At 36.2% G+C, this 14,408-nt stretch overlaps 2 protein-coding genes, 1 long non-coding RNA gene and 1 pseudogene across 7 annotated transcripts; 3 read left to right on the forward strand and 1 right to left on the reverse strand.

Moving 5' to 3' along the window:
- Positions 1-478: 478 nt before the first annotated feature.
- dcdc2b (doublecortin domain containing 2B) lies at positions 479-6,822 on the forward strand. 4 transcript variants are annotated; one of them, XM_058795064.1, is made up of 15 exons: positions 479-627; positions 830-940; positions 1,569-1,767; positions 2,553-2,610; positions 3,520-3,590; positions 3,696-3,827; positions 3,949-4,095; positions 4,885-4,924; positions 5,129-5,188; positions 5,269-5,446; positions 5,548-5,657; positions 5,728-5,799; positions 5,867-6,043; positions 6,264-6,356; positions 6,682-6,822. In XM_058795064.1, exons 2-15 carry the CDS (start codon positions 859-861, stop codon positions 6,790-6,792), a joined length of 1,530 nt encoding a protein of 509 aa, XP_058651047.1. In that variant the 5' UTR covers positions 479-627; positions 830-858; the 3' UTR covers positions 6,793-6,822. The 4 variants fall into 4 exon arrangements, with proteins under 4 accessions (XP_058651047.1, XP_058651050.1, XP_058651049.1 ...); XM_058795067.1 differs by having other exon boundaries at positions 5,150-5,188; XM_058795066.1 differs by having other exon boundaries at positions 3,705-3,827.
- LOC131552831 (U2 spliceosomal RNA) lies at positions 4,532-4,698 on the forward strand (annotated as a pseudogene).
- Positions 6,823-6,880: 58 nt separating the features above from the next.
- Positions 6,881-9,233, reverse strand: tmem234 (transmembrane protein 234). 2 transcript variants are annotated; one of them, XM_058795109.1, is made up of 6 exons: positions 9,099-9,233; positions 8,854-9,011; positions 8,338-8,489; positions 8,164-8,230; positions 7,494-7,586; positions 6,881-7,409 (listed from the first exon to the last, which is right to left on the reverse strand). In XM_058795109.1, exons 2-6 carry the CDS (start codon positions 8,864-8,866, stop codon positions 7,303-7,305), a joined length of 432 nt encoding a protein of 143 aa, XP_058651092.1. In that variant the 5' UTR covers positions 8,867-9,011; positions 9,099-9,233; the 3' UTR covers positions 6,881-7,302. The 2 variants fall into 2 exon arrangements, with proteins under 2 accessions (XP_058651092.1, XP_058651091.1); XM_058795108.1 differs by lacking the exons at positions 8,854-9,011; positions 9,099-9,233 and having other exon boundaries at positions 8,338-8,517.
- A 187-nt stretch (positions 9,234-9,420) lies between these two features.
- LOC131551900 (uncharacterized) lies at positions 9,421-10,939 on the forward strand. The gene is made up of 3 exons (XR_009273845.1): positions 9,421-9,693; positions 10,352-10,417; positions 10,809-10,939. It is a non-coding gene; the product is annotated as an uncharacterized LOC131551900 (long non-coding RNA).
- Positions 10,940-14,408: the final 3,469 nt, after the last annotated feature.

Consider the following 14,408-nt stretch of genomic DNA (forward strand, 5'->3'; position numbering starts at 1 on the left):
ATAGCCTATAATAATTATAAATGAATTACGTGAATCTCTGTACAGTTACATGAGAACAAACTTAAATGTTGATGTTTGCTGAGCTTATAATAAGCTATATAAGCTTATATATAAGCTTTTGACTAAACAATGTCATATATAATTTCTTGCTGGTGTTTATTTATTGGTAATGATAAAAAGGGGGCTGTTTTTCTTCTTTATCACTCCACAGGTTCTTTATGTCCCTGTGTTTGAATGTTTGTGTTGTCTGTGGGTGATGATAAGGGGCATAATTATAATTCACTAAAGACACGAACAACCTCTTCAAACAAACACCTTCAAAATATCCGTTTTAAAATGGTCTAGATTGTGTAATTAATAATTTTAAGTTATGTCTGCTGCCCCCTCCCTCACTTGTTGCTGATTGTAAAAAGGCCGCCGCCATTGTTAGTAACGCTGCCATGGCAACCAGGAAACACTCCAGTGTGTGTGTGCGAGAGGGAGGGAGTCTGGGTGAGGTGTTTGAGTCTCTCACACTTAGTGCTTTAATATTGGAAATTTACACTGAAAAACCATCATCACAAATAACAGACCAGATGAACTTAAGTTTTTCTCCAGGTGATTAACTGGATTACATAAGTTTTCTCTGTAAGTATTTTTGTGAGTGTGTGTGGATTTACATAAACATGTGAATGCTTCTCTGAGCTGAGAGGTTTTTGTGCATTTAATGTGTGAATGAGTTTTGGATTTGTACTTTTACAGTGTTGTTAACACATTTTTAGTTAAATTTTGATGGCATAAGTAAGTTACCCATTGTAGGAGTTGCTCTCAGTTTGTGTTTATTTTACAGGTGTGTGTTAATGTGGCTAGTTTTGGGTCATGGCATCCACTGGTGTCACTAATCACCTACCTCCAGTCAAGAGTGTGATGGTCTACAGAAATGGAGACCCCTTCTATTCAGGTTAGAACTGGTTCTGAAACAGTTTTGGTGGGTCGTTTTGTTGTAAAAATGGTAAGTTACTGTATAACTGCAGTGATGTTTTATTTCATCACTTTCACAGCACTCTCAAAGACATGCATATGTCTAAAATGAAACTGTGTCTGTGTGTGTGTGTGTGTTTTTAAATATGTGAACCTGAACCACAAAATCAGTCTTAAGTGTCAATTTTTCATTGACATCACCTGAAAGCTGAATAAATAAGCTTTCCATTGATGTATGGTTTGTTAGGATAGGACAATATTTGGCCGAGATACAACTATTTGAAAATCTGGAATCTGAGGGTGCAAAAAAAAATCAAAATATTGAGAAAATCACCTTTAAAGTTGTCCAAATGAAGTTCTTAGCCATGCTTATTACTAATCAAAAACAACGTTTTGATATATTTACAGTAGTAAATTTACAAAATATCTTCATGGAATATGATCTTTACTTAATATCCTAATGATTTTTGGCATAAAAGAAAAATCTATAATTTTGACCCATACAGTGTATTTTTGGCTATTGCTACAAATATACCCCAGCGACTTAAGACTGGTTTTGTGGTCCAGGGTCACATATATGTCTCTATCTGAATGTCTTTCTTGATCAGGAAGGAGATTTGTGGTAAACCAGAGGCAAATCTCCACCATGGATACGCTTCTTAATGACATCACCCTCAGTATCGGAGCTCCGTTAGCTGTTCGAACTCTTTATACGCCACGCTACGGTCATCGGGTCACAGGCCTTGGTGACCTACAGCAAGGAGCACAGTATGTGGCCGCAGGGTTTGAGCGCTTTAAGAAACTAGAGTAAGTGTCAGTTCATTCATATTGAGAATAAACTGAATAATAATGCTTTCCATCAATGTTCAATTATCTGAACTAGATGCTGAGACTCAGTGGTCTCAGTGTTTGGACACTTCATTGTATGAATTACAATAAATGTCAGTCAGTGTTGTTGTTGACTAAAACTAAAATTAGAAATTTGTTTTCAGAAATTGAAATAAAATTATTACAATCATATAATAAAATTATATTATTGTTTTAAAAAAGTATTAGATGAAAAATGTAAACTTTTTAAAAAACTAAAATGAAAATGAGAAATGGCAGATAACTGAAATAAATATGACGAAATAAAGAAGCTGTAGTACTAAAATTACTAAAAGTTAATTTTTACAAAAAACAATTCACTAGAATTGTATGGAGTAGTTTTCATGTAGATGAAAACTACTCCAACTCTGAAAATATATAATTAATAGCTAATATATGGTACTACTCAGTTGAAATTTTTGTATCCAATTGGTCTGTTATTTTTAGTAGATGTATGAAGTCACATTTCTCAGCTCACATTTTGAGCAGTGATTTGCTTGAGAAGTATTATATCCTAAGTGTACTATATTATTTTAATTACAAACCAGTTTATTAAATGTAAATGCCCTTAAATTAAAATTACTTCTTATAGAAAATGACTTTTTCGAGAGGTGTTAATTGGAAAGCAGAATTTATGATCTGGCATCATGAAGTTAGGCTTAATATTGTTAGATAATGGCTAAAAGATGCATCATATTTGGCTTGTCTTTTCTGTATATGTTTAGTTATCTGACTGCAGGACTGAAGAAAGGTCCACTGTGCAGAGTTGTGGAACCAGCCCAGGTATACATGTGAGAGTTCAATACTTCTTACTGTTTTTTTTTTTTATTCAGTTGAATAGATCTGTGCAATTAACTTATGTCATGGTATTCTAAAGTTTAAATTTAGGCACCAAAATCATACAAGATACAGTCAGTGCTTCTTGTTTGTTATGTTGTGTTTGTGTTTTTTGTTGCTGTGGATGCTTAGCTGAAGTGTGTCATAAAGAGGAGGAGAGGGAGTGAGGGATGTTATTGTCCCTTCCAACAATAGAAGGCCAGGGGAGACACGCTGCTCGTGTTATCAGATTAGAAAACTTGTTAGGGCTTGTTTAAGTGCCTGACTCCTTAATACTGCCCACAGAGCTGCTAAAACCACTGTTGATAATAGCCTTGAGAGTAGGGGACACTGACTCAGCGTCAACACACACTGCATCTTTGATTTACGCTGATGGAAAATCGCTGGCTGCACATTAACCTGCTTATTACACAGCTCTTTATTAAATAAATAAATGGACCTGAAATATTGATTTCCAGTTATTTTATTATGTGGCGATAAAGAGGCCACAAAGTAATATGAGAGACATCCCACATAGCAATTTTTCTCTGGCCCGTCTCTGGCCCACACAATCAGCTTTCACTTGGCCCACATACCGCAATGACTTACGGTCCTAGTGTGTACCAGGTCTGGTTTCCAGACAAGGGCCACACATGGGCCATAACTGGCCCAAGTCTCAGCCAAGATACTGGCCCTGAATTGCTATGTGGGATGAAGCTTTGAGGGAAATTAGTTTCTTCAGAAAACGGCCAGTTATACAGTTTACCTGTCATTATACAAAAACATATGACCTTAGAAATGCTGCGATTGCCTAAGTATTCTGATTGTAGTTGACATAATACATTGCTAATTAGTAATAATTAACTCTTTTCCCAGGTTAAAGCGCTTGTCAGGCCTAATGTGTCTGCAAAATGGAGGAAGGCCATCACTCTGCCCTGCATCATACAGTGAGAATTCAGACATTTAAATGCACACTTTTCTTCTGTTAAACCAGTTTCTCTCATCCTTTCACAAGAGATCCAAACTTCATTCTCCTTTTCACATTCACATAGTGTATTTAGGAATGGAGACATCCTCAGTCCTGCCATTCGTCTGATCATTCCCCGCCACATGCTGAAAAATCTAGAGCAGATCCTGAGCCTCATTTCTGAAAAAGCCATGCTTCGCACAGGAGCCGTGCGCAGGTATTCAGTCACACATAATGTTTATTTTATAATATACTTATGAAGCATGTCATATTTATATCCTCACACATTGTTTAAGGTTGTTTTCATTTCCACAATCAATTCACCTTTCACCTCTCAGGCTTTGTACTCTGGAGGGTTTCACAGTGACCTCCACAGAGGAGCTGGAGAGTGGGCAAAGCTATGTAGCTGTGGGAACAGAGAGGTTCAAGAAGCTTCCATATGTGGAGATACTGCTGAACAAAGCAACAGGCAACAGTGCAGACAGGTGATGTTGGTGAATAATTGGGATAGACAGTAATTTTGGGACAGACAGTAAGTTATTCAGAATTTTGGGGTCTACATTTTTTTTTTAAAGGAAATTAATACTTTTATTATTTATAATAGTTCTTTGGAACTCTCTATTTATCAAAGAACCCTACAAATGTATCACAGTTTCCACAAAAGTTTAAAGCATCACAACCGATTTCAACATAGATAACAATAAGAAATGTTTCTTTAAAGACTTCTTTAGGATCAGGTGACACTGAAGACTGAAATAATGGCTGCTGAAAATTCAGCTTGCCATCACAGGAATAAATTACATTTTAAAAAATATTCAAACAGAGAGTTGTTTTGAATTTGTAATAATATATTGGAATTTTACTGTTTTACTCTATAGGAAATAAATCTAGCCTTGGCGAGCATAAAAGACTTCAGAAACAAAAGACTTTCAGAAATAAAAGACTTCAGTTTAATATCTGATACGTCCCCTACCCGGGGACTGCATGTTAAATTGATTTTTGGATCACGGAGCTGGAGCCGGGGCTTGCTCCGTCCACTCCATGCATCGGCCTGGTATTGCAGTGTCTCCAGGAACGGTGTGCTTCCCCTTTTTGGGGATTCACTACTCACTGCTGTGTGTGTGCACTTGGATGGGTTAAATGCAGAGCACCATTTCGAGTATGGGTCACCATACTTGACAATACGTCATGACTTAACTTAAACATTAATACTCCAAACTTTTGAATGGTAGTGTACATATAAATAAAACAAGATCTGTCTGTCTTCACTGTAGACATTATGCAGGAGACAGACGATTACAGAGAAGAATTGAGGTACTTTTTATATCCAGTATACAGTGGAGTTGAAATGCATCTGAGAAAATGATTAGCTTTTTAACTAAAAACATAACAAATCATAAAAAAATCTCAGACTTATGAACTCCACTGTATATTTACTTTTAATATGTTAGGAAAATACATTTCCATGAGACAAATTGTTCTACTGAAGTTCTTTAATATTGTGTTATGACAACTCAGAGTAGAAAGATGTTTCCTCAGGACAGCCACAGTGACTCAACCCTGATGAATTCACCTGAGGTAAAAACCAAATACATTATTATTTTCAATGTGCATTGTTATTTATATATAATATTGTGTAAATGGTGTCTGCATTTCAGAGGCAAGGCAGGCGTGTGAAGTCCACAGGAGATGAGGTGGAGCGAGAGAGCTCCCCTCAGCCGGTTAAGAGGAGAGGAAGGAGAGGAGAAAGAGAGGAGAACTCTGTTTTCTACGCCAGACCTGTGAGAGTCCGCAGACACCCTCCCACAAACAGACCCCCTCCTAGAGCTACAATAGGTGAATGCTGAATAAATAAAAAATAGTATCTCATTCTGTCTAAAATGTAACTTATTAAACTGGTGCATTCCTTCTTGTGTGATATTGTTTAATTGTGTTAGATGAGCCCAGTGTGTTTAAGGCCTCTGAGAGCAGGATAAGGGAGGAGGTTCGAGGTGCCGAGGAGGTCGCAGAGGATGAAAATACAGCTGTAGAGCATCCCATTGACCAGGTACACCTCTCATCTTCTTTTGTCTCATCTCATCTCATCTCATCTCCTATAAAAATGTTTATCATTTCAGAGAGAAGCAGAAGTTGTAGAGGATGAGGAGCTTCTGGAAAGGGATCAGTTTGATACAGCCAATATAAATCATGTGAGTGTGTGAAATGAGAGTAATGATGACTCGATCATGAATTAACTCACTGTTTGTTGTATTAAAGAGGGATTCAGCTGAACTACACAGGCCATCAGCTGATCTCTCCAGTGAGAACGGAGAGGAAGAGTTTATAGCGTCTGAGAGGGAGACATGGGACGACCCGTCAGCTCCACAGAGAGAAGCACAGCAGGGATACACGTCCAGCAAAGAGTCTCAGCATGATACAAACAAGCATGATGCTGTAAGGCACAGTGCATTGACCTTTTTATGTCTTATTTGTGTCTCACAGAGGCTTGCATAGAATTGAATCAGCTTAAATTGTATGTATATATATTATAGAATGGTTATAGTATTATTATATATTATGCTATCAAATCATGGAGATTGTTTTTCAGGCCTGACATCTATGTACAGTAAAAAGCCTTGATAAGTTGAGATTTTTTCTCTCTGTTTAAAATTAGGAGTCACCCACACGGCATTCCAGATCTGCTTCATCTTCATCACTCAAAGTCTCTGAACATTCCCCACGAAGTGAAGTAACACAGCAAGAACCTGTCAGTTTCTAAGTTTTAAACAATATATTTAATGCATTTAATCATACATTCAAATGATGCTGTAGTGTTTTGAAATGTATTTTCCCTTATATAGTGTCATTTAAATTAAAGGCCTGATATGATGGTACACTCTCAAAAAAGGTACCAAACTGTCACTATTGTGGTACCTTTTCAAAAGGTACTAACATGTAGCACTTAGGGGAACATAAGGTACATAGATATTTTACTATTAGATATTGGAGACTTACATATTTTGCTATTATTAGAATTTTGCGTAAATGTTAACCATCTAAAGACAATTTGTTGCTCTTTGTGTGTGTATCAGACTGGGGTTTCCCATGAGGAACAGACAGACAGGGATGCTGAGCGGCCTCTCCAGGCTGAAGATGACACAGGAGACGGAGACACACCTTTACAATCCACACACATTCTCTGAACATGGAATCACTATGAAATTGGCATCATTTTGGTGAATGAAATAATGTACCCTTGAAAAGTAACAGTGATCTTACAGCATGCAGAGATTCACTGAGAAGTGTTTTTTATTTTTTTATTTCTTCTGTTTAACAAAATAATACCTCTGAATGTAAAAGACGTTTAAAATAAATGTATTTAAACACTGGGCACTTTCACATTATTAATACGAATCCATATAAATATTAGTTAATAATACAATATATACAAGTATTATGTATGTTCCACAATCCACATACACTTAAAAGTTACTTTTTCCACAGTTGCATTTAAAGTGTAAAACATTTTGATTTCACCAACATGGTTCAAGTACAGATACAAAGTACAACCATCACCTCTTCTCAGCACAAGTTCACAGCACATACTGGAGCAGCACAGATATTGTGTCAGATGAATATGTGTGTGTGAGGTGTGATCACATGGCTGGAGCAGATCCACAGTCCTCATTCACCTCATAGTCCAGTGGCATGTTTCAAAGATCACTTGTGTTGTGAGCTCCTGCACTGTCTGTCCCAGAGACAGAACTCAGCACGCACACAGTCACTCCAGACATGATGAGTAACATACCCAGCACAGCTCCTACATGAGCAGAGACACAGAGAGTCAAAGACCTGTGTAGCTACAGAGAGAGAGAGCGATGTTAGTAGCACAGAAGCTACTTACTCTTTCCTCCAAACTCTTCTCCAAGCAGTGTACCCATTAGTAACGTGAACAGAAATGTGAGGGAGTTCACCATGGGAACAGCCAGAGAGAGATCTACAAATAAAACAGCACTTAAAAATTCAACACTAATGCTGGCTATTATGTGTGTGTGCTCACAAAATATTTAACCTTCGTTAATATTTTGAATAAAAAATTTTCATGGCTGCACAGTGGTTATGCTTGAAATAGAATACCAGCTTACTAACTGAATACTACACAGCAAGCAAATGCTGCCTACAGTTTAAATTAAAAAAGACATTTCACACTGTTGTATTTAATTTGGCAATTGCCAACCAATCTCAGATCTTAGAAATAAAAACAATTATGTTGCATCAAGTCTTTGTGCAAAATGTTATTTTTTAACAGCCTGATTCAAAAACGTTTAGTGCATCGGACAGTGGATTAGTATTACAGTATTCTCTTTATTATACTGCTCATTTTGCCATTGTGTAATATGTCATCCAGATAGTCCATGCATACAGAAAACTTGAATATTGTGCACAGTATACTATGCACTGCATGAATCCAGCATCAGCCTCATAGATACTGTAAAAATAGTAGTATGATACTGTGCTACTAAGAACATAGATAGTCAATAGAAACTTGTGAAGAAAAAGAAACTTGAACTCACCTGAAGAAGCAAGAGTGAAGTAGAACACTAATGATCCAATTTGGTTCAACAGGAATGGGATCAAATACTATATTAAAAAATAAATGGATCAAATAATTATAATCACACACACACACACACTAAATTTCTCATAAGCACTTGTTATATGTGCATAAAAGAATTATAAAAACACACCTTGATATTGAGAAACAGGAATTTGACCTCAGCCAGAAACTGGAGGAGTTTGTTGTCCTTCTGAACCCCTTCAATGCCCTCTGTGCCTTTTTTCAGGAATGGGTTTGTGCCTCCCCACAAGATCGCGACCAACAACAGACAGAACACTTCACCTACAGAGAACATTATTAGGACAGACATTTATATTAACGTTACATACATTAAAAACAACAGTCAATTACATTTTTAAATCGCAACATGGAGCTTCTACATTAAACTATGCAGATCAGCTGATCAACTAATTATTGTAATTATTATTTTATGCTTACTCAATACACAGTTCAGAAAAAGCACCAAAATATCTTGTTTTTTAAGATATGCAGACACAAGCACCACTTGCAGTTTTATAACCAATGACTGTAATGTTATCTTCAACACTGTGTGGAAGTGCACTCAATTATTAGTTTAGTAAGACACAGTTGTAGACAACGTTGCCAAAACATTTCAAATACTCAGAAAAATACATAGCAATCTTACTTGCTGACACCATTTCTATTCTTCCGTAAGCAAACTAGCTAATGCTTCATTTGACGAACAGTTTCTTCCTGTTGATATCTAACTCAGACACATTGGTTTCAGCAACATGACCGCCGCTCGTTTCAAGCGGCTTTTGTCTATCCATTGTAGCTTTAGATCTGCAGTTCAACAGATTTTAAAATAAAAGTCATTGTTTGGTATACGAGAACACAAAACATGTGTATCAAAAGTACTGGGGCCTGTACCATGATGGTAGATGAACAAATTCAGAGTTACAGGATTAGTTTCGAGATTGACAAAACCAATCCACTCCAATCCGGCTTTGTTGGTACCAGGGGCAGTGTTTCTCCATTAGGACGACTGGGCGACTCACCACCATAGACTGTAAAGCGCGAAAGAGAGGGATTTGTTTTTCTTTCACATTCAATCACAGTGTTACGCCAGCTGTTTGTTCTGCATCTGGAAATATAGTCCAATCAGCGTAGAGTCACGGTCTGTGTAGTACCGCCCCTTTTTGGGCGATATCTGTCAGATTGACCCTGCGTCCCAATGTACTATCCACCCTATCTGCTCTAAATAGTATTGAAAATGACTAATATCACATAGAATTTAGGATGGATAGTATGCACATTGGGACGCATGCAGGCTGAGAATCGGCCCGAGTGTTCCCATAGACTTTCATACAATTATTTTTTTTCAAACTGCAGGCACTGCCTGCAAAACCGGAGGCTGCATTTTCAGGAACGCAGTCCTAGGACCGCATTTCTAGGACCCTAGGTTTTTAGTGACAACGCCACCTACCGAATTAGAGGACCAGCGAAGATGGATGACAGTCGGAGTGTGAGTATCAAATGTGAATACATTTTTATTTGTTTAACAATTAAAAACAATTGTGATGCATTTCATTGGAAAGTTAACGTAGCCGAAGTGATGGTGATTTGCTAAATAGTCTTGAATTCATAGCCATCATATATTAGCCTCTAATGCTGTAATGCTCTAATGCAATAAGCCTGTTGAATTATTGACAGCACAATAAACTGTAGCACGTTCCTTGTGAAAGCTCGTTAATTACTCATTGTTTTTCCATTTTAATTAAGTTAAAATAATCTTAATGTTTTAACTGTCACGTGCTCACAGTCAGCCTGTTTAATGTTACCCCACAATACATGTTATGAGTACGTCTCTTCATTTTGACATGGTTTTATAATGTTGATTGAGACATGACATTTTAATAGTCAGACATAACAGAGAGGCCATCATAATAATTGAATGTTAAAATACCACGTGTTAGATTGTGTCATTTACTGTGTACTGTACTCTATATGAAGTGCTTTCAAGGACACAGCTCAGGGCAGGCAATAGTATGACAAAAGATAAATAAATAAATTGGTCAAGTATTGGAATTGTTTTTACACAATGCCCAATGTATCCTTTTTTAAAGCGTTAACAGTATTTCTGTTAACCTAGCCGTGATTATGTTCTGCATTAACTATTTCAGTGAAGTGGAAGAATTGAATAGGGTGATAGAGAAACAACTGAGAAAAGAGGGGAGAGCATCCAGGTGGTAGGTAGTGCTGCTGCATACATCACAACGTGTGCTTTAAATATTTAAAGTCATGTCAATAATATGTTATTTCTATTCAGATTTCTTGCATCTCTCTCTATTATTTTTTTTCTCAGTTCAGATGGGCTTTATTGACATGAATGTTTCAAGAACCTTTGTTCCCACAACATCAAAATAAAATGTTTCCAAATCTTTGAACAGTAGCTATGCAGTAATAGTATTATGAACATTAATTGGTATGAAGATTGATATAATTATTTTTGGATCGTATATGTGTGTGCACTCTATGGTAACTAAGATCTTTTAAATATGAAATTTAAAATTAGAGAGTAGAACATGTTCAACTAAATGTTCCTTATTTCATTCACTTTTCTCTCTTTCTCTCTCTTAGGAGTCAGTGAAGACGTCGTCCATGAAGTTCTTTCTATGTGGTTCACGTCATGAACAAATTTATTTTTGTGTGTGTTCAAGTTGAACTGTTGTAATATATTATTTTATAAAATATACACAATCTTAAATCTACCCCCAGAGTCATCCTTGTGTCTTCCCTCTGTACTTGAAAATGTGGTTGATCTAGTGACTGAAAAGACTATACCATGATTCCTTGTTTATTTTACTTGAGTTATTATATTATGCTACTTAGACCCAATAATTACTCAACATAGGAACCAGGTTTAATTGTAATAAAGAAAGTAGTATTTGGGTGTAATAAAGCTTTTTAAAAAACTCTAAAATTCTAATGTAGTTAAAACTGGGTGGAAATACTGCCTTAGTGGCACTTTTTTCGGTCCTCCAAAACTAGGGTCCTGGAAATGCGTTCCTGGGACTGCGGTTCTCGGCTCGGTAGGTGGCGCTGTCACAAAAAACTAGGGTCCTAGAAGTGCGGTCCTGAAAGTGCGGGATTGCAGACAGATAATATTGCACTGCAATGCAATCTCTAGTCTATGGATTCCGGGAGGGCTGGCACTAACGTGCTTTCGTCATCATGCGTAATCTTAATTTGTGCAGCGATTAAAAATCCGGTGCTGCGCTGCTTTGTGTTCTGCTGTTACCGGGGAAACAGTTCCGAAAGCGCCTCCTGCTGGCAGAGAATTAATGTGCATTTTCAATAAGGCTGTTGTTGTGAGTAGGGTATTTCTGCAATACCAGAGGCTGCAGTTTCAGAACCGGATTTGTAGGACCCTATAGTGTTTGTTTGTTTGTTTGTTTGTTTATTAATTATTTTATTTTATTTGTTTATTATTTGTATGTATGTATTATGTCAGGTCTTCCAGCCAGTACTATCAAACCTTTACAATTAATCCAGAACGCAGCAGCAAGATTAATTTTTAATGAGCCAAAAAGAATGAAAAATGTCACACCTCTCGCTATTCTAATTCTATTCTTAAAAAAAAAAAAAAAAAAAAAAAAACTTGTCCCTTTTAGACTTGCACACTAGCTTTTCTAATCTTTTTGTATTCTATCTGTTTTCTTTTTATTTATTATACAATTAACAAAAGCCTCTAACACTAGCTTGCATCTGTTTGATGTTTGAATCAGGTCTCCTCTGTTTGAATAGATGGTGCTGTCCCAAAAAATAGGGTCCTATGCAGTTCTAGAACTGCAGCCTCCAGTATTGCAGGAACATTGGGTTGTTTTTGTTCAGACCTATGCAAAACTCAACCCATGTTTTTACCCTGCAAACACGCAGAGCTGTAAATGTGAACTGGTGGATCGATAAGGAGATAATTCATTATAAAACTCTAAACAGTAAAATGTGTTTGTATGCTATTTAATTAATATAATAATTTATTGATAATTGTTTAAATTAATATAATAATTAATACTTTTGACTCATACATTTTCTTAAAAAATGGTTCAAAGGCTGAAATGCAAAGTGTATAATTTTATAAAACTTTCTGTTTTGTGAAAACTTCTATCTGAACTGTAAATCATGCTTTTTACATTGATTTTACAGTTTACCATAGACATTGCCCTACCCTGCTCATATGGTATTAATTTTATTTGTGCAGGTCTTAAAAAAGGTCTTAAAAAGTCTTAAATTTGAGCTTAAAAATCCTTCAGCAACCCTGTATATAACTTTAAGGCGACTGGTATAGTGGTCTGTTGGCGTCTCCGTGTGGTCCTGCTTGGTACTGCAGCTTGACTTGTAGTGGTCTAAACAAATGTAACAACATTTATTTATTTTTTTCTCACAGATTTTGCTGTTGCACTGTATGCATAAATTTTGAATTATTATTAAAATTAAAAACAAAATGTTTTCATTTTTCTTGAAAAAAGCTTGCAGAAAATATAGTCCTAAATCTTGAATTTGGTAAAACAATTTTCTTTATTTAAAATGTTTCATGTCTTAATACATTACCTTTTGTTATACTGGGATAAATCATATTGGGATGTATGCTAAAATGTTTGGATGTGGCGCCCCACCTAGAAAATTTTCCACCAGCCACCACTGGTTGGTACCATGATGCTGATCATCAACTTTCTTTGTCAACTCGGGCTTTGATCCTGAGTTTGTGGAGCACATGCACATGAATGTGTGACATCACTGGGGAATAGCCAATAACGAGCCTTGGTTAAAGGTTAAAGGTTTTGCTAAAGGTTAAGAGATTGAAGAATATGATGAATTTAAATGCATTTACGATGAAAAAAGTACTTGTTCATGAAAGAGGACAAATAAAACAAATGATCTTGCTTTATCAGTGCAGTCACAAGTGAAACTTAATTTATGTAGTTGGAAATGAACAGCGATAGAGACGTGAACATGTAAAGTCACAGTTATTTTTAAAGCGTTACCTATTGATTCTACAGCTTATTTATATTACCGTATATACAATCTGTATATTAACATTCATTTAAAATAAATGATTTATAATAACTGTTAAACTAAAATTGCTTGTGTGTAATGGATTAATAATAATATAAATCATATAATTATATAAATCATAAAATAACTACATTTTTGGTTTTGGCCAGACAATCTTTTTTAGTACTAGTGACCGTTAATTTGGAGCAAGAGAAACAGGGGGAGTGACTTTGTTGTGTCAGACATGTGTCACTTTTGCTCACATCTGATTGGTCCAATTTCAGTTTGAGATCTCTAACTCAGAACATAACCTACCCCAGAGCAGGGGCCTGTACCATAATGGTAGATGAACAAATTCAGAGTTACAGGATTAGTTTCAATGCTGATCATCAACTTTCATGAACATAACCTGCCTCGAGAGCAGGTTAGCCGTGGAGTGTAAGTTACTATGGCAATGAACGCAGCTAAAAGCCAAGCCACTTTCATGGTTCCTAAAACCCAGGATTGGAGCAAACTAAACTGAAACTTACCTGGCTAGCCAGCTAAACCGGCTTCATGGTACAGGGTGTATTCCAGAGAGCACGGTTAATTTACCGTCAGCTAAACCCTAAACTTTTGGTTGATTAACCCCAAACCTTGCTTACTCGAGGTTTGTCGTTTCCAAAAACGCGTCCGGGAGTAAGTTCATTCAACTCAGAGTATGTTCCTGGTTAATGGCTTTACTGACTATCCTGATCAAGAGGAACAGTACTTTTACTTAATTAATTTACTTATTCTGTTGACCAAATTTCACATTCATAAGTGTAAATTTACCAATAAAAACCCCAATTTTATGGTTTTGTTGACTGAAATATGTATTTATATTGACAGTATCAGAGACTCTGTGAATAAGAAAGCTGTAAGAACTTTGAAAGTTTGTGAATTTTACAATATATTTATTTGATTTTATACATGTGTATATATGTATATCTTGTTTTGAAGTTTAATACTTTCCTCCCCCTGGCAACTGCTTAGTTTGTTGTAATTTGTCTTTCTATCTTTTTCTTTTCCTTTCCTTTTCTTTTTTTCATTTTGTTTCTTGATAACATGTTGTATGTTATTGTTCTTTGAATAAAAAATAAATAAAAAGCGCACCATGCTGTTTCTTTCTTCTTCTTTTGTTCAATGGTCGTTTACGTGCTTAGT

Source organism: Onychostoma macrolepis, chromosome 13, assembly GCF_012432095.1.
Source record: "Onychostoma macrolepis isolate SWU-2019 chromosome 13, ASM1243209v1, whole genome shotgun sequence".
NCBI lineage: Eukaryota > Metazoa > Chordata > Actinopteri > Cypriniformes > Cyprinidae > Onychostoma > Onychostoma macrolepis.